This window comes from Chlamydotis macqueenii, chromosome 2 (assembly GCF_036417535.1).
Source record: "Chlamydotis macqueenii isolate bChlMac1 chromosome 2, bChlMac1.mat, whole genome shotgun sequence".
In the NCBI taxonomy this organism is placed as follows: domain Eukaryota; kingdom Metazoa; phylum Chordata; class Aves; order Otidiformes; family Otididae; genus Chlamydotis; species Chlamydotis macqueenii.
Window position 1 is genome coordinate 18,819,938 of NC_141557.1, and position 18,854 is coordinate 18,838,791.

Genomic DNA, 18,854 nt, shown 5'->3' on the forward strand with positions numbered 1-18,854 from the left:
TGGAAGCAAATATTTTAAATCTTCTTTTGATCTATTTTCCCAGTCTGCTGCATCCATACCAGCTGTCATCGGCTGAAGAAGAGAGCAAACCTTTCTAATGAAACCACATTGACTCCATTTGTAAAGAAGTATGACAAGAAGATGCATCTTCACTGACGGTAACATCCCATGATATAAGATCATCAGCAGTACTGTAATACATTATGTGTAACTCTTGCCACCGTGCATTAAAAATGTTGTGTTCAGACATGCTTCTACTAACAGCAGCTAAAATATTAGGCTACAAAAACTGAAAAAGGTGTGAAAGAGGAAAAGAAGGCTATGCTTATTTGAAAATAAATACAAAAAAGGAGTAAGACGCAGCAGAAAGTAGTAGGAGCAAATATAAATCTGCTTAACATACTACTTACAAGCCTGTCACGGGACTATAAAAATGATACTGACAGTCCTAAGTAGCGTAATAAAATAACAATATAGGAAAATACACAAAGAAAATACTGGCATAAAAAGGTCCCCTCCTATCTCTGATATCTAAACATTAATGAAAATAATTTTCAGTGACTTGAAAAGCTTCCAACAGACAATGATAAAAGCATACAGAAATCCACAGAATACTAGGAAAGTAGATTCCACTCTTTTCATGTATCATTTGCAATCCAAATAATTACAAATATTCAGGATGCCAAACTAAGGAAGGTGAGAAAAGAATTGGAAAGATAAGATGGGGAGAGAAGAAAGGAGGTCTGAAATACTGTATCAAGGAGAAATTTTTTTAGTCATATATTAAATTAGATAACATATTTGTAAAATATACATAAATTAAAGCTATGATTCAGCCACAAGATGATAGAAATATGAATGAAATATTTAAGCTCTACTGTCATGTCATCAAAATCCCTTGATAGAATTAAAATCTTCTATAGATAGAAGTATGTTATTTCTTACATTGTTTTTTGTTATACAGCACTACTAGGTATACGTTGCAACTCAGAAACTAATGTATGAAAGGAATTTCAAATGTAGATTTATTTAAAGAGCATCCTTGTGGGCAAAAGTGATGAGCACACTCTGCCTAATTCAGAATTCCTTGGTGAATTACAGAAAAGCATATAAAAAGGAACTATAGGATGAATAATTATAAAAAGATGACAATGAAACTATTTAACTCCACTGGGAATATTAATCTGCAAGCCATTTGAAAGGCTTTTTTTCATGTCCCTGTTAACGAAATTCATATTTGAAATTGCCTGACATTTACATGAGCAGTTGTATGCACAAGTAAGCTGGCGATTAAGTCTTAACCAATGAGAAATAGTGCCAGCAGAGGTGGCTTAAGATGGCAGTTATCTGGCATCACAAAACAAAAGATAAAGATCATATTTTCAGAGCTACAATCTTCCTTTTTGAGGACAATGTTTTGCAAGAATGTATTATATTTAGCAATAAACGGAGGCAAAATCTTAAGATTTTAATATATTTACATAGTCTAGCATCCAACTGCTGCTCTGATTGCCAAGATTCATCACTGTAATTCATTCTTGCCAGTGTTTTTCTCAGCACAAGTACTACCCTCAACCAGATAAGACCGCCTCATTCTGCATGAAAATTTACTTCATAATCAAATTCACGTGCATGGATTTTTAAAAAATCACATACAGTTGTAAGCTGCTTTGGTAATTGCCTTTGCTGCATTCCTCTGAATGTCGGGAACAGTAGAGACTCCTACGAATGAAAGTAGCTTTTTAAGGCCTCCTGTCTGCTGAATCAGTTGCAGAGTATGCACATCTGCCAGACAATTTCCCAACACGGCAAGAGCTTCCACATGTAGATCACTGAATTCCTAATAAGGAAAAAAATCCCAAACAAATAACCTTCAAATCAGAATTAAAATATATATGGCTTTTAACTTTGTAGGATGTCATAACTTTCTTTTGGACAGTTTATTTATACTGCAAAGTACATCTTTTCATACTCATATTTTTTGTATAATTTCTTTGATGTACCTTAGGATGCAACACAATTTATCAAAACCAGTAAAAACTGTCAGAGTCTCTCATTTGTATCAAAGTGTGTTACACAGGTATTCAGAAAGGACCTTTCATCTTAAAATTTAAAAAATTTCACAAATTTCTGTATGCATTATATTTCCTATGGTGACATCTGAACTCAAGAGGCACTAAAATGAGACTCATAATAACATAAATAATGACATTTTCAATGTAGGAAATTATATTTAAGGCCATTGATATCAAAGTAAATTCAGAAAAAAAAAAAGATCAGTGTTCAGAATAGAAGCTGGCACCAGAGTTCAGCATATAATAAAAAATTTCAGGAAAACATCATATAAAAAGCTATGGTAAATTTTTCTGATACAACAGTTTGAGAAACAGACAGTAAACGCAAACCAGTGTTACTAACACCAATAAAGCAACAAAACAAAAAACATTTTGGTGAATCCTTTTGCTCCCTTTCTTAGTAAGCTAGGTATCCTAGCTTATCCTACTTCTATCATAGTTAGCTTCAAGTAAGGAGCTTTTTCTTCTATTATCTCTCCTCTATAGCATGCATAATATTTCCCATTAGTCATACAAACATTAGTGGCAAGAACAAAAAACTTTTAAGGAAAGTAAACTGTACTTTGGTTTCCAGTATCTTCAGAAGACAATCTAATCCTTTATTTTCTCTCAGTATTATCCTGGTTTCTCTGTCTTTGCTAATTACTTCTAAGGTTTTAAGGGTTAACGATTGAATAACTGGGTATTCAGACTTCAGTAGTTCCAGCAAGGGTGGAATTACATGCAGTGCACAAACTTCAGCACGGCTTTGAAAATCCTGCAGTGAAATATTCAACAAAGAATGTTAGCAAGAGAGAATATAACAGTACATCAATTCCTGACTTTACAGAAAGAACACCTAAAATCTGATTTCAAACAGACAAAAATGAGTCAATATTCCAGAACTTCCAGTTCTGAAGATTTCTTTATTTTCAGCTAAGAATCAAACTGAACATAACCAACTCCCAGCAAACTTAACTTCCTTTTTTTTTTGCATGACTGAAGTACACTCTACAGAATCTAATCCTGTCTAAGGAAGTCTATTTACTCTTGGTTTTGTCATATTTGTCTCAACATACATGTTTCTTTGAGAAAGTTTTTTAAATTTAGTTTAATCATTTTTATTTACCTCAGTGGGGGGAAAATAGGTTTTGCACTCTACTGTGGTTTGCTTGTTATAGCTTTTGTTTCAGTAATTATAAAATGACAATTTAAAATTTTAACTTTAAACAGTGTATATGCAGCTTAATAAGACAGAAGTAGATTATATTAAATAGAAAAAAATAAATAAATTACAATTTGCTTTTAAATAGCTTACTGCACATGTGCAGCATGCAATTATCCTTATCAATATAAGCAAGCACCAGGTGCAGTTATCCAGATATACCCTGCAACAAAGACAGTGAGATAGTAAAAAAGGAGAAAGAGTAAAATGTGATTCTGAATAGACATGCTCTGATGCCCCAAAAGAGATAGAGTTATAAACTGAATTCATTACTGAATTGATTCACTTAAGCCACGGAAGAGAACTGCCATACAAATGCACCATTCTTTGCTAAGCAGCATATGGATAACATTAGTGATGGGTGTGAAAGTAGCCAATAACAAATCTATTCCTCCCAGTATGGAAAGTAGCTGTTGACAGCATTCACTCATCTTAAAAAGATGTTCAAAATTGTGACTATGGACTTGCTGGCCAAAACAAGGCACAATGCAATTGCTAGTTCTTTAATTTACAGGGTTATTCCTACATTTTGGATAGACAGGTTATATCTCTCATTATTGAGATTAACATTTTCCAACTAAGAAAACAAATTCAGAATTCATTAAAAACATCTGAATCTGATTCTGATCTCACTTACATTGCTGTACAGCATGGATAATTGCTTTAAGTTCAACAGAATCAGAGTCAAATCAGCTATATTCATGTAACTATCGAAGACGTGGGTGCAATGTTTTCAAATACTTTGTTGAATACTGGAGAGTAAAGGAACCAAATACTTTAAAATTATTAACTCCACAGAGGATGGCGGGGGTGGTGGGGAGAGTGCTTATCTGCTTCTGTAATTTGAAACAACAACAACAACAACAAACTTTACCTGCACCAGGAGGTAGATACATTCAACTGAATTCTTCGTAACATCGGGATCAGGGCTACCTAGCAGTCTGATCAGTGGTTCTAATCCACCTTGCTCAAATATTTGTACTTTAGTAGTATATTCAACAGCCATATGTGCTAGACAGAGAGTAGCAAATTCATGGATAACTACATCTTCTAAGGGAAAAAAAAGAAACATTTTTATGAGGTTTTATTCAGCACAGTATATGTTCCGTAATTCAATGGTTTAAAATATTATTTGAAGTCAATAAACAATAGCTGTTAATCCTACCTGACATCTCCATAAACATGTTGCTCCATCTGTACAACATAAAATGCTACTCAGTGAGTAACAGAGCTACTCCTATAAAAGCAATTACCTATTTAACATTTAGTATGACACATCATAAGTTACAAGGAAGATTTTGTTAAATTGTCTGATCAAGCGGCAATCATAAATTATTTCTGAGTGTATTTTTGCACAAGGAATGAATACTGCAAGCTACCTTCTGGCGCCAGCTGTGATATAAGTGAATTTGTGACATCCAGTTCCCTCAGTAACTTCCTGACATCATCTACAATGAAATAAACACAAATATGAAGTCTTCCATTTGGCAATCTTGGTTGAGTAAAAAAACCCAGATTCTGCTCCAAGGGAAATGTACTTATTGTTACTCCCCGAGTGACAAAAAGATCTGACTGGGCACGACACACAACTGAAGTTATACCAAGATCACAATGGGCCCAGAAAACATACGTGAGATTTTCAAATAACAGAGGACATTTTTTGACATGTAATATATATTAAGTTCTCAGTGTTTCATTGAAACTTTACTGAAAATACTTGCATCTAGCAGGTTCTCATTAAATATTTCACAGTTTTACTTGTCAAAGAAGTGATACTCCAATAGTTAAAATGATTTGGGTTAAAATTATCAAACTAAAAGCAATCCTTCCATTTATTTAATTTTCAAGCCATCACTTTCTAATTTTATGCTAACACAGCCCATATTGCAAACATGAATTATATAGGTCTTATTAAAATAACAGTAAAGACTTTCAGAATGCATTTTTATTATTGTCAACGGCAAACTAGCAAAACCACAACCACTGGACAGAATAACCAAAAAGCATTCTTTGGGACAGACTTAATGTGATCTTACAGAGCTACGTTGTTACTATCAACACTTACAGTGTTGAAATGTAAGAAAAAAGGTATGAGCTGAATATAAAGAAAAAAAAACAATTAAGATGTGAATATAAATGGAAAATCTCCAGTCATTAAAATCCACATTTGTGCAGCAGCACTGGAAGCCAAGGTCTGAAGGGAAAGACTATATGCTAATGTGGAGTTGAAAGTAAGGTAAAGAGCATAAGGTCCAGGGCAACAGGAAAAAGCAGGTAGCAGTAGATGAAAAGACTTAAATCAGGATAGGATTAGTTAGGATATCACCATAGAAGACAACTGCATAGAACATCTATCAAAATAAGACTTGATTAATTATATTAATTTGATGTAGGTTTATAAAGCAAAGTAAAAATAACAGTCACTAAAACTCAACCTTACATCACTTATTCTTTCATCTTCAGTTCTGTCTCTACATACCACTCACTGCAGCTTGATCACTTGGCACTTAGCGTGGATGTGATACATTCATTCTCACCTTATAAAAAGGTACAAGAAAATCTGCATACACTGTGGTTAAATCTTTTAATAATTATATGGCTACTGTAGATACACTATCTTGCCATGAATGCAATGTCTCCAAGAGATACTCAAGACTGAATTTCACTAGCTCAGATACAGATAACAAAACATTTACAGCAGCACTGACCTGTCAAAGAAGCTGGGTAAATAGGCATGCCAATGCTTGATAGTTGAGGGCTTTTTTTTTTTCATCAATACTTGAGTTAGCTACTTTAAATTTAACACATTTTGTCCTTTATCACTGTAGTTACACTAAAACCTCAAGTAACAACTGATACTTAACTATAGCATTTTCTGTAGATGATAAATACTACTTTATCCTTCTCTCCCAACTTTTGTAAAAGAGAAGAGTGTGTCATGCCTACATTGGAGGGCATCTTATGTAGTCAGGCTTTCCCTAATAGACTTAATTCCAGTATTAAACTGTTTCAATTCGGCCCCATCAAAATAAAAATAGGTGTTGGAAGAAAAATTAACTTATCTTGGGTTTGGGTTTTTTTTTTTTTGGTTCAAAATCAGTGGAGTTCACTCTAGCTGAGTGAATAGGTGGCCCATTTTTTCACATGGGCCAGCTATTACTTTGATGATCACACTCATACACATTGAAAAATACTAAAAAATGGAGACTCTTACGATTAGAAGCCATGATGCCAAACACCATGATGGCATTTCTACGTACAATTGGATCTTCATGTGAGATGAGTTTATACAGACGTTCCACTGCTCCAAGAGCAAGAAGTGTCATTTTGTTTTCATCGCCTGAAGAGTAATGAGGTTAAAAGTTCTGTAAAAATGCAACAAGATCACAGTTCTAATATAACAAACTAAAGGAGCTAGCAATCTTTTATTGGACTGTAGAATCAAAGAACAAAGGCCTGGATGGGACCTTTGGAGATCGTCTAATCTAAACTGCAAACAAACATGTGTCAAAGAGTATAAAGGATTAACAGCATCTACGATTAATTCACATTTGTAAAGCAAAGGATGCTTTGGTCTATTGGACACCCAACTCATTTGTTGGAGACTGCAATGGCAGTACACAGGACAGTTTTCTATGTAGCAAAGTACAAGTGAATGATATCATTAAGAACCTCATTTTATTTTCCTCTTTTCTTGCCTCCCAATTTTATTCTCCTGAAAGTAATAGTTAATTAATTCTATGGATCTGCACTACCCCTCAGCTGAAGCACCTACCAAGTGCTAGATCATTAAATCTCACCTGAGATTTCTACCACCTCAGAAGGGAGCACTTTGTAGCCGAATAGGCTCTGCTTATGCAAAGAATAGAAGCATTTTGTATCATTACAGTTTTCTGTTCCTGCTCACTCAAAAAACATCCCAAACCTAAGAAACAAAATCCAAAACCTACTCCCATCCTCAGTTCCCACAACAGCTTTATAATTCATTTTCCAATAAACCACGCATGTCCTTTCAGGCTACAAGTAAGCAATGTGAGAAGAAACTGGAGAACTATGTTCATTCTGAGGCCAAAACACAATTAAAATACAATACAATAAATATTTTTTATTGAGGGATGAGACTTAATTTACTAGCAACATTCAAGAAATAAATTAACTCCAAAGTGAAAACAACTCCTTCTCTTGTGCCATAGTGCAAAGTTACAGTTTAGTCTTCTGGAATATTGCAAGAATATCTACATCAACAATTTAAAGTAGAAACAGAAACAGAAAAAATAAGTAACTGTCCTCTTGCAGGGTGCCATATGTTACTGTGGACAGCAGGGAAGGAGCCAACAACAGTTTATGGTGAGTGTTTCATAGCTATTTCACAACAATTCAAATTCTCTCTTCACATATTCAGAATTTGGCTGCATGTCCCCAGCCAAGCTTGCCACATCAAGCTGAACATCAACATCTTTCAGAACCCAATGATCCCTAGCCAACCATTAAAGCCTTCAGCTCTTCTCTCACAACTTCAGCAGTGTTGATAATTGCCATCAGTACAACTGGCATACAAAAACATAATTTTAAAAGAAAACATATATTAAATTGAAATTAATATTAAAACAGATTAATTATACTAAGAATGGTACCAATGTTTACCAATTTGAGTGTCTGGTAAAGAATTAGTAGGAGGCAACTTAGGAAATTACGTGGTACATAACTGTGAGCCTTTCTTAGCCAGTTGTCTTCTGGGTGCCCAGAACACGATGCTGTTGTAGATTACACAGGGACTTCTGGAAGATTTGGAATCTTGGAGACTCGTTAGATTCCAAACACATACAGAAATAAGCTTGATAAAGGAGGCTGAGCAGTCTCCAATAAATCATCTGTCACAGAATTACTGACACAAGAGAGATATGCAAAAATAATAGAAACAGGCTAAAAAGTAATTTTCATTGAAAATTGAACCTTGAAATAACTATACTAGTACAGAAGTTTCAAACCATAATATAAAAAAGAGAAATTTTCCCAGATGCAGATCTGTTGCTCGTAACAAAACAGATCTAGGTTTTATCTAAACCAAGCTCTATGAAACAGAGAACATAAAATTCAACATCAAAACAATACAAAATTTCATTGACACAATCCAGAGGACTTCTTTAGAACTGCAAATACAGGTTTGACAGATATTTTGGAAAACCCTCAAAACCTTGACAGAGACCTTTGAGATTAAATTAAGATTTCAGTGTTAGGAAATGAAAAAATTGTGTACTATTATCAAAATCTAAGCAACACAAAGGAAAGCTCACTGCAAAAAGACTAACCTTTTGATGCAAATTTATATAGAGCATCACATGCTTTGGCCAAAACTTCCTCTTCAGGAGAACTAAGCATTAGTACAACCGTTGCTGCTGTTTTGCTTTCAATCAATAAAGGATCAAACTACAAACAAAAAAAAAGGAAGTAATAGTTTGATTTATACTGAGCCTTCCCATGTGCTGCAGTAGACTCCCACATTTAATTTTTTTTAAAAAATCTAGTTTGACATCTACACTGAAGTCGAAATATTAACATGAGTTGCTATTTACTTGGAGAAATTAATTTTTTTAAACAATAATTTGAGACACTGTTGAAAAATAAGAAAGTATAATCTTTATTACATATTAATTCAATATGTATGCATATTACACCGTATATTTATTTCATTTTAGGACCCTCTAATAGCTATATCAGAGGCACACAGTTCATGGCTGAACAATAAGGGCATGAAGATATATGCAAGTCAGTGACAAGTAAGGAAATTCTTTGGAGCAAATCTTTAAAAAGGTTATGAGTGTGCTAGAAGGAAAATGAACAAAGAGGAGGTGTTCTGGTTTTGTTAATGAGGGGGGGCCTAAGGTGGTAGCTTCTGTAGGAAACTGCTAGAAGTTGCTCCCCTTTGTTCAGTGGACTCGGCCGGGCCTAGGGCGGACCCGCTGCTGGCCAAGGCCAAGCCAATTGGTAGCAGAATGTCCCGTGATAACGCCTCTGCGATAACGTATTTAAGTAGGGGAAAACAGGAAAAAGAGGAGGAGAAGATGTGAAGCAGCTGAGCGGGGGGCAGAGAGGGGGAGGCGCGAGCCTCATGGGCCTTGCAGGCCTCACCCTCTGGCCTCCCGCTGGGCAGCCGACCGGGCCCAACTGGGCCCGGCCCGGCTGCAAGAAGTGGAGAGGAGATGAGAAGTGAATAAGATGTAAAAAGGATCCTGAGAAGCGTCTGCCAGCCTGTGGTGAGGAACGGCTGCAGACGCCAAGGTCAGTGAAGAAGGAGGGGGAGGAGTAATATGGCTCCTGGCCAAGATTCCTCTGCAACTCGTGGTGAAGACCATGGTGGAGCGGGTTGTCCCCCTGCAGCCCATGGAGGTCCACGGAGGGGCAGAGATCCACCTGCAGCCCGTGGAGGACCCCACGCCAGAGCAGGTGGAGGCCTGAAGGAGGCTGTGGCCCGTGGAGGGCCCGCTGGGACAGCTGTTCTAGAGGGACTGCACCCCGTGGAAGAGATGACCCACGCCGGAGCAGTTTCATGAAGGACTGTGGCCCATGGGAGGGACCCCACGCTGGAGCAGAGGAGGAATGCGAGGAGTTCTTCCCCTGACGATGATACAGCGGTGTAAAACAACGCGTGATGAACTGACCGCGACCCCCATTCCCTTTTCCCACCCTGTGCCGCTCGGGAGGGGAAGGTAGTAGAGATAATGTTAAGCCTGGGAAGAGGGAGGGGTGGGGGGAGGTTATCTTGTTCCCTGTCTCATTCTCCTGCTAGTTTTAGAAATAAATGAATAGTTTTCCCCAAGTCGAGTCTGTTTTGCCCGTGACGGTAACTTTAAGGATTTCTCCCTGTCCTTATCTCAAACCTTGAGCTGTTTTTTCTTATATCATCTCCTCCTATTCTCTCGGAGGGTGGGGGGAGCGAGAGACAGACTGCGTAGTCTGGTCCTGATCAGGGCTGAACTACGACAGGAAGCTTTTTTCTTTTCCCTCAGATTTACTAAAAAATAAGGCAAAATATTACACTAGTATCCAGATTTCTAAATTCCTATTTTTTGTAGGTTTTTAAATCTAAATAATTTCATAATCTTCCATGAGGCATATCACACAACTTAACAGGCTGCAAGATCAAGATCCAAGTTTCATTAATAGTTAAGAGGTTGCCTGGCTAATGTGCTTAATTGGTCTCCCTAGCTTCAAGCAGGTCTGAAAACCTGAAGAGACTGTCCAACTTCATCCTTGCTATGACAAGGTGGAAGCATGGGACAAGTAATGGAACAAAGCTCCTTTTCAAAGAAAATATTATCAGCTTACCGTACCATAAATCATTTTGCTTAATAATGACTTAGCAACAAGAATTAATCCAAATAGTGGCCCAGTGGTCCAAGTTACATCTTAATGATGGGCCTAAAATGATGGAATTCTTTATGAGAATTTTCTTTTTAGATTGTAAGGAGACAAAAAATTCATCTTATCATAGCAACACTAAGTCTACCCATTCTACATCATTAGTTCATCCTACCCATATTAGACAATCTAAGAGGTGATTGAAAGTCCCTTTAGCCATCTTCATCCTTGTCTACTTCTGCACATTTGTGACCTTGCATGGACATAACATGATCCTCTAGGTAAGTGCTAAAATCTAAGCACAGACGTATCTCCTCATTCTGGCCAAATACTTGGTGATGGGATAAAACTGTAATTTTTAGTAAAGCCTGTCAGTCCTCCAGAGAAAAATAAACACAAAGATTGATCTCAGATGAAGTTTAATAAGAAATGAAATATGAAATAAGAATTTTAAATCTCAGTTATTTATTTACATTGAGCTAATACCAAAGATGCTATTACATTGCTCCATTTTCGTTGCCTCTCATGTTCACAAGTAATGGTATAAAATACAGTTCAATGATAATTCCTAGGACTTAATGACAGGTTGGCACACGAGCAGACTGAAATTGGTCTAATCTCTAACCATTTGTATAGGCATTAGATTCACTACTACTGTCTGAAGTATTTAATAGGCACTTTCCTCTTAGAAGCAGTTTTGTGCTGAAAACACAGTAAGAAGAGTCACTGAAATCAATGTATGTTTAAGAAGTCAGAGGCCTAAACATATCAGTGATTTGCTGGGAAGTAACATTGTTCATCAAAACTGTCATAGATCTGGATGTAACTTTTGCTTATCGTAACACCAGTGTACCTAGAGTTCCCTCCTCCTCATTTTTTTTTTAAATCATGGCTTGCTCCTAAATCTTCGTACATCATTGCAGACTCTTCCCTTAATGGCAAATCGAGGACAAACTACATGCTAGAATAACATGCCTAAAGTTACAAACACCCTTGAATTAAACATAGAAATTTAACTGCTTTATAAGCAACAACATTTTCAACATTCAGTTTGTATTAAGAAAAAGCAGCTTAAATGAAAAAGCAAGCTATAATTTACAAACTCCTATATGTCTTTGATCACGATTTTTGTGTACGTTTGACTTCAAAGCCATTAGAAACTTCAGAGTATTTGGGGTTGGTTTTTTTTTGGCTTCCATCAACTTAACTTAGTTGAAATTGAAGGTAATACAAAATATGTTTCCAGTCAGAGCAAAGATCCATCTAGCCGAGCATCCCATCTCCGACAAAGGTCGGTAACAGGTGTGGGCAAGCAGACTATTAAACTTAAATAAGCTTATATTTCCTCCCAGATTCCAGCACTCTGCAACCTAGAGAACTGGTGAGTTAGCAATTTTCTTTGTGTTCAAAAAGTCCAATAAAAATTTTCCACCAGTTAATTTAGTAAATAATTTTTGAAGCCATCTGTATTTTAGTCATCCTTAATATTCCGCAACACAACTACAACTGTTTAACATAGTTGTGCCTTTTCTTTGTTGTAAAACTACCACCTAATAACTTTATTTGTCCTCCACTGTTTGTTCACCATAAGAAACAGCTAAATAAATGTCATCCATTTGCCTTCTCTGTATATCCATCATTTTGTAAGTTCCTATGATATTCCTCTTCACAGTCATTTCCTTTTGGGGATGAAGACACTTACACTCTTTGATCTTTCCTAATACAGAAGCCACTCCGATTATTCCTGTTGTCTTTCTTAGTACTTTTCTATAGTTCAGCTGTACTTTTTTTTGGGATGGAAACACCAGAATTGTTAACAGCATTCAACATGTGCATGTATAATGCATTTGCTAGTGACATGGCTTTTTGTCTATTATTTCTGGAATTTGAAATGTTATATTTATCCATTTTCACCTACTTAGTAACTGGCTGCCATTTTCTTGCAAGTATCAACATTAATTCTGATAGACTGGATGACACAGGTTGCAGAATAAAACCCCATGACATTCCCCTGGCAACCCCTCTCCGTTATGAAACCTGAACAGTAATTTGTTTTTTCGTCTTTGCTTTCTATTTTATAACCAGACATTACTGCCAGGAGAGGAATTTCTTTTTATTTGTTACTGTTTATGGGAGTGAAGAGCCTGGTCTAAAAAGTTTTGAAAAAGCTAAATAAATGTATCAACCAGATCACCGTTATCCACTTGCTCACTGACTCCTCTGAAGAATTCAAACAGATTTCAGAGATCGAATTTTCCCCTTCACAGGCAATATTGATCATATGATATTTATCCATGGATCTTCTTTTGATTTTTTTTTTTGGTTAACTATTTCTACCAATTAACACAGCATGGAAGACAAACTCTCTGGCTTGCAATTATTGATGCATTTTTTTTTTAAAGACATTTTCTAACCTCCATTCCTCTAGTACAAAGGATACACATTAAATACCATAAAGTAACAGTACCACAATTTCAGATTTTAGTTATTTTTCACTTAGAACAAGAGCTCAGCAAATACTATCTGTTCATATTCGGACAATTTCTTCACGTTTGTTTCAGTGATTTGCTACCCAGCTTTGTCTTTTGACACAAAAATAAGTCATTTTGCTTTTCTGACTTTTGGCACTTAATAGCATCCCTCTAAGAAGCTTCTTGCTTCTAGTCAATTTGGAAAAGCTATATTGCTAGTTTTTGTATTCTTGATAGTTCTGACCTCCAGCTGGACCACGTGCTGCTGATCACAACCCTTTGAGTCTGGCAGTTGAGCTAGTTTTCAATTCATTTACACTGTCTATCCTGCCTGTACTTCATCAGTTTGTCTACGAGTATGTTATGAGAGACAGTGTTGAAAGCCTTGTTAAAGTCAAGTCAAACTAATATTTAGGCATTAATTGCTCAAAAGAAGGTGTTTCTGTGGAGACTGAATTTCAGGACTTATCAATGCCACTTCATATATTCCACCTTTTTAACATCAGTGTTGTGAATGAAGCCATTTTCAAAAATACTCAGGTGTATGTATAGCTTTCTTTCAGTGATAATGCCTCAGTATTTTCTCTGGTGGTAATCTCAGGCTCCCCTTTTAATGTCTATGTCCTAGCTGATGATCAAATAGTAATATTGTCTAGACCAAACTTAATGAAGATATCATATTAAAAGCTCTTATCAATCTATGTCAAAGCTAGCATATTTTATCTGCGTGAATTACTGTCTAAGGTCATCTATATAGAGATAAAGGCTCAAAGTGTTATTTTTCCTGGAGAAGCTCAATTGTGAGAACAGATTAATAGTAAAAGATGAATTACGAAAGGCAGGGAAAATAGAGTCCTCAGGAACACTTTCTGAAACGTATAAGGAGTGGCTAGGCTAAGAGATGTGTTTTCCACCTGTTCCTAGAAATATATAAAAATTAGTGGTCATCTGCAGTACAGAGCATTCCACACAGACAAAGGCTCTCTTTTATAAGCCTGTCCACATTATCTCAAGGCTTCTTTTCTTAGACTTGACATTTTCATAAGCAGATTATCAATCAGAAGATAATAGCTAACACATCTTGGATTTTGTCTGCATCTAATTTCCTGCCATCTGAAATATCCAGGTGAAATTTAAAGTTTTGAGATTTTATTTACATGATCATTATTAACAATATTCTCATAGCTAGACAATTTTCTTAGTTGATAGTTATAACTAATTAATGATCTATTTTCATATTTAATACTGTTTTGCTATGCAACATTCAAGTATTTTTCTCCTGATGGGACTGCTGGAAGAGATACACTAGCCTGATGTACAGTAATGGTAAAAACTAAGCCAAAAACTGCAGATGCAATCTGGACTTCACTCTTTCCAGTTCTTTCCTTTTTAATAGTTTTACTGACCTTTTCTGTAAGTTTAATTTTTTAAATAGAATAGAATAATAGAATGGTTAGGGTTGGAATGGACCTTCAAAGGTCATCTAGTCCAGCCCCCCCTGCAAGGAGCAGGGACATCCCCGACTAGATCAGGTTGCTCAGAGCCTCATCCAGCCTGGCCTTGAACGTTTCCAGGGATGGGGCATCCACCACCTCTCTGGGCAACCTGTTCCAGTGTTCTACAACCCTCATTTCAAATTGTTGACTATATATAGTTTCTAACATTATTCACAGTTTATTGTAGTAGTTAGTAGGCCGTACCATACTTTTCCCCAGAAGCTGTAATGGTGTCTTTTGGATCTAGAAATCGTGGTGCTGCTTCTACTGACTTTCTAGATATTTACCGGAAAAGTCAACTTCTATTATCATGGAGGGGGTTAGTTCATCTCTATGCCTTAAATTTACTGTCATGCCTTTCAATTTTTTTTTCTTAGACTGCAAAGATACTTAGTTTTAATTCTTCAGGCCTTTTTGAATTAGTCCTATCTACATACACCTTCTTTGTGTCCCCTTCATGTTTTCCAGGTTATTCCATATAGAAATGGCTCTAATGTTGAAGTTTTATGTCAAGTGTGCTTTCATAAGGATTTATTATTGATTGGAGCACATGAATTATGTTTGTAATATTCATCTTTCCACAGAACATTTGGGCAAAACCTGATATCGATTGCTATGCCTCAGTGACATCATGGCTATTGGATATTACTGTCTTAGTAAAAATTATTTATGCTTATTTAATATTGAAATTGTGACATTGCTTTTGCTGATGAACCTTTCTATAACCTTGACAAAGCTCTTGGAGTACCATCACTCTTTACAGACAAATGCATTGTTTTTTTTAAAACAGTGTACTGAAGTTTACATTTAGTTTCATGCTCCTCTGTGGGACTTGCTGAGGTCTTGATTTTCATTAACTTAAATATTATCTGTCACTATAGAATACACTATAGTATAGAATTTATACTACACTCTTTTCAATGATTCTGTCTTATTGCTTCTATTTATTTCTGTATAAACCAATTAAACTTTAAAAATATCTGTATTTTGAACCTCTATCTTTTGAGGGGTCTCTTTGTATCTTGTGAATTTATAGAAACTCTTGAGAAGTGTGCTAATGTTAGACTCTTAACCTCCACCTTTTGGAAAAAAGTCACATCACCACCATTATTCCATATTTGCCTTCAGCTCTTGTACTTCTCACTGTGGCACTTCCAATGATACCAGAAAAACTTGAACTGCTGCTAAAGACTGCATATCTTTGCAAAAGATACAGAATATGTAGTACTGTCATTCAAAATATCTGTAAAATTTTGTATTCAGAAAAAAAATCTGCATATCCATCTAGGCTCTTAACTCTTTCATCCTTAAAGAAAGGGAATATCTCCACAGTTGAAAAGACAGGCAGATTTTAGGTTGCTCTTCTCCTTTCTCCTTTGATTTTTACAAATGGAAAGCTAATACTGTTCTTCAAATAAAAAGAAGTCTGGTTTGTTTCATACATTATTATTTGCAAAGCGTGCCAAAGACAACAATCTCCACGAAGAACTACACATGCCCAGTCACTCTGGTTTGTATGCTGTCCAAGAAAAGCAGAAACAGAATCATCTTTAAAAGACATTTTTAGAATAATGTGGGTAAGCTAGGAGAGTGAGGATCTATGTAAGGATGGTAGAGCTGGGCCTGTAATTGTGTAATGTTTATCTTATAGTACACATCAGTTTAGAACTTACCACATCCTTGGGTGGAGGCTCTACTTCCTTCTTCACTTTTTTACCCATTCTAAAAATAAAAACAACAAAAAATAAAAGCAGACAAACAAACTCCCTTCTATGTTTTAAGAATCAATTTACTAGAGATTTAGGAAAACTTGCAAGACAGACTTTCCTATTCATTTGACCCACCTAATCAGTTTGAAGATTCTTCAGCATAGCAATTTCTATGCAGAAAGTTGTCCCTTATAAACAAAACAAATTTGCTAACATTTGAACACATTTGGTAAAATGCATCTATTAGCAAAACACATAACTAAAAAGAAAGATGTGAGACATCACAGGCTCTAGCTGTAATGTGGTACAAATGCATGGGAAATGCTTTTCTGTAAGTTAGATTTATCTGCATCTATAAATCATATGTGAACCTGAAGGTCCTATTAGGGTGTTTCCCCATGTTTGTCTATACATTCTATGTTGGCAAATATTCTATACAACTGCAGAATGTACAAATAAGTTCTACCTTGAAAATGTGGTTCAAACTCAATTTGAATTCTCTGTTCATATTTCACAGAAGACAAAAATCAGGTCTGCAAGGATTAAGAAACAGTTCTGCAGAGTACAAATTTCACAGTTTTAAAAAGGTTACATCTATTTACACCACATCCAGCTTCTGTCTTCTGCTTTTTTTTTGTGTTAGCACATGTGCATGTAAACCAGGAAGACCCTCTCAGCTGCATCTAATAGTAGCTTCTGAAGCATATGGATGTAATACCTCATGTGGACCTAACTTCATGTGGCTTGCAAAACTTCAGCAGAGCCTTCCAGTTTAAGCTACAGGCAAAAGTAAACAGCAACATGACCTACTAGCTATGCATAGAACATAACCCAAGTTATGCCAGACTTAGGTTTGTTTTAACACTGTGTAAAAGTGAAATGTGCACTGTTAGTACCTCTTAGTAACTCCTCAGTTAGTTCACAAAGGGAAACCACACATTCACCTTCAGCCAGGGCTATCCTGGCAGCATTCCTGTGGTATAAGAGATCATTTTCTAGAGCAATATGAGCTGTAGCCTGGCTGGTTACAAAAGTCAGGGCTGTTGTTTGTTGTGTCCAACAAAAACTTGGAATTCTTCTTGAATCCTCTGAATTTTTTCAGGTATTGTTCCTTTTCTGGCCTCTCAAATAAATTGTTACACAGCAGTAGTGAAACCAGTTGATAAAAATGGATCTGAAATTTAAAACTTCATAGGGAGGTCACTAATTATAATTGTGAGAGGAAGATCCATACAATCAAAGATTCTTCATCTCGAATCTGCTTCACCCTTGTGCATATATACATATCAACACATACATACACATTAGAATTCAGTGTTTCAGAAGGTGCAGCTTTGGTTAGGAACAAATTAACTTATATAAGAGAAAGCATAAGGACAAATTACTGACAGTATATTCAACAAAAATGATGGGCATACTACCTTCTGACTTATGCAGTCACTGTAGAAAGTAAGAATCATGCACACATACAAGAATTATATTTACAAGGACATTCAGGAAATCTGTGTTATTTAAATTGTGTTAAAACCTGGTATGGAGATACTGACACTTATTTAGAATTATTCAGTTCAGCTCAATTCATTTCAGCTATAAATTAAGTTAAAGTCATAAAAAGGCATTTTAATTCAGAATTAATTTAATTAGTTTTAAACCAAACAATTTTAAAAGCTAACTCATGTACAAGTATTTATAATGTTGTACAATTAATTTTCACAGATTCAAATAACTATACATGTTCCAAGACGGTGAATAACTAAAGCCTTTAATTGTAAATATTTTTTTCACACTACAAATACATCCAACTTCTGAGAATATCTTCCATAAATTTATACATTTTTGTACATGTTCAGAAATATTTGGTTCCTTGGTAGTATCAAAACAGAACAGGACAATTACTTTTTTTTGGTGTAGATTATGCCCCCCAGTCTGTTTCTTTGCTGCAGTTACTATTCAGGATTTCAATGGATTCTGCCATCAAATGTTGGTGTTAGCTTTGTTCCCATAAAGCTCTCTGTATTCAGCAGTTATTCTCTGACTTGAGGCAATGAAGCACGTGGAATTCTTTGGCTTACTGATAATTAAAAATGTGTCTTCTGTATTGAATTTTAATTATTGCAGAAAATCAATGTGTACAGGTATTGAAAGGCTACTGACCCATAAAAGAACTTCTTACTTGAATCCCTTTCTCTCCATGATAACTGTAGGTTGTCTTTTTCTCAGTAGGTTTACCGTATGCATATCTCAGTTTACTATTCTAAATACTTAGAATACAGAACCAATTTGTAGCAGGATTTAGATTTGTAAATGTCATTAAATGCTAGGTCTATGTTACCTGAAAAATTTATTTTAAAAACTAGTTCACTAGTAATTAAGTGTAATTAATTAAATCTTAAAGACAAAATGAAGAATATTCTCTACTTCATGTTCTGCAGGTTTCTAGAATCACAGGAGCATACTTTTTCCACATATGTTTTTTGAGATGAAAGGGTTGATTTTTTTAAAATCATGTAGAGCTAGAGGTAATAAAGGACTTTGACATA

The 18,854-nt window shown here is 35.7% G+C and overlaps 1 protein-coding gene across 1 annotated transcript in view; it reads right to left on the reverse strand.

The window, feature by feature from the left end:
• ARMC3 (armadillo repeat containing 3) overlaps positions 1-16,326 on the reverse strand; it is a 51,187-nt gene extending 34,861 nt beyond the window's left edge. Inside the window, exons 1-7 of the mRNA XM_086741668.1 lie at positions 16,279-16,326; positions 8,589-8,706; positions 6,494-6,619; positions 4,659-4,727; positions 4,154-4,329; positions 2,638-2,832; positions 1,657-1,840 (exon numbers count right to left, since the gene is read on the reverse strand). Of these exons, the coding sequence (XP_086597794.1) occupies positions 1,657-1,840; positions 2,638-2,832; positions 4,154-4,329; positions 4,659-4,727; positions 6,494-6,619; positions 8,589-8,706; positions 16,279-16,326 (916 nt within the window). The remainder of the gene's footprint in view (positions 1-1,656; positions 1,841-2,637; positions 2,833-4,153; positions 4,330-4,658; positions 4,728-6,493; positions 6,620-8,588; positions 8,707-16,278) is intronic.
• Positions 16,327-18,854: the final 2,528 nt, after the last annotated feature.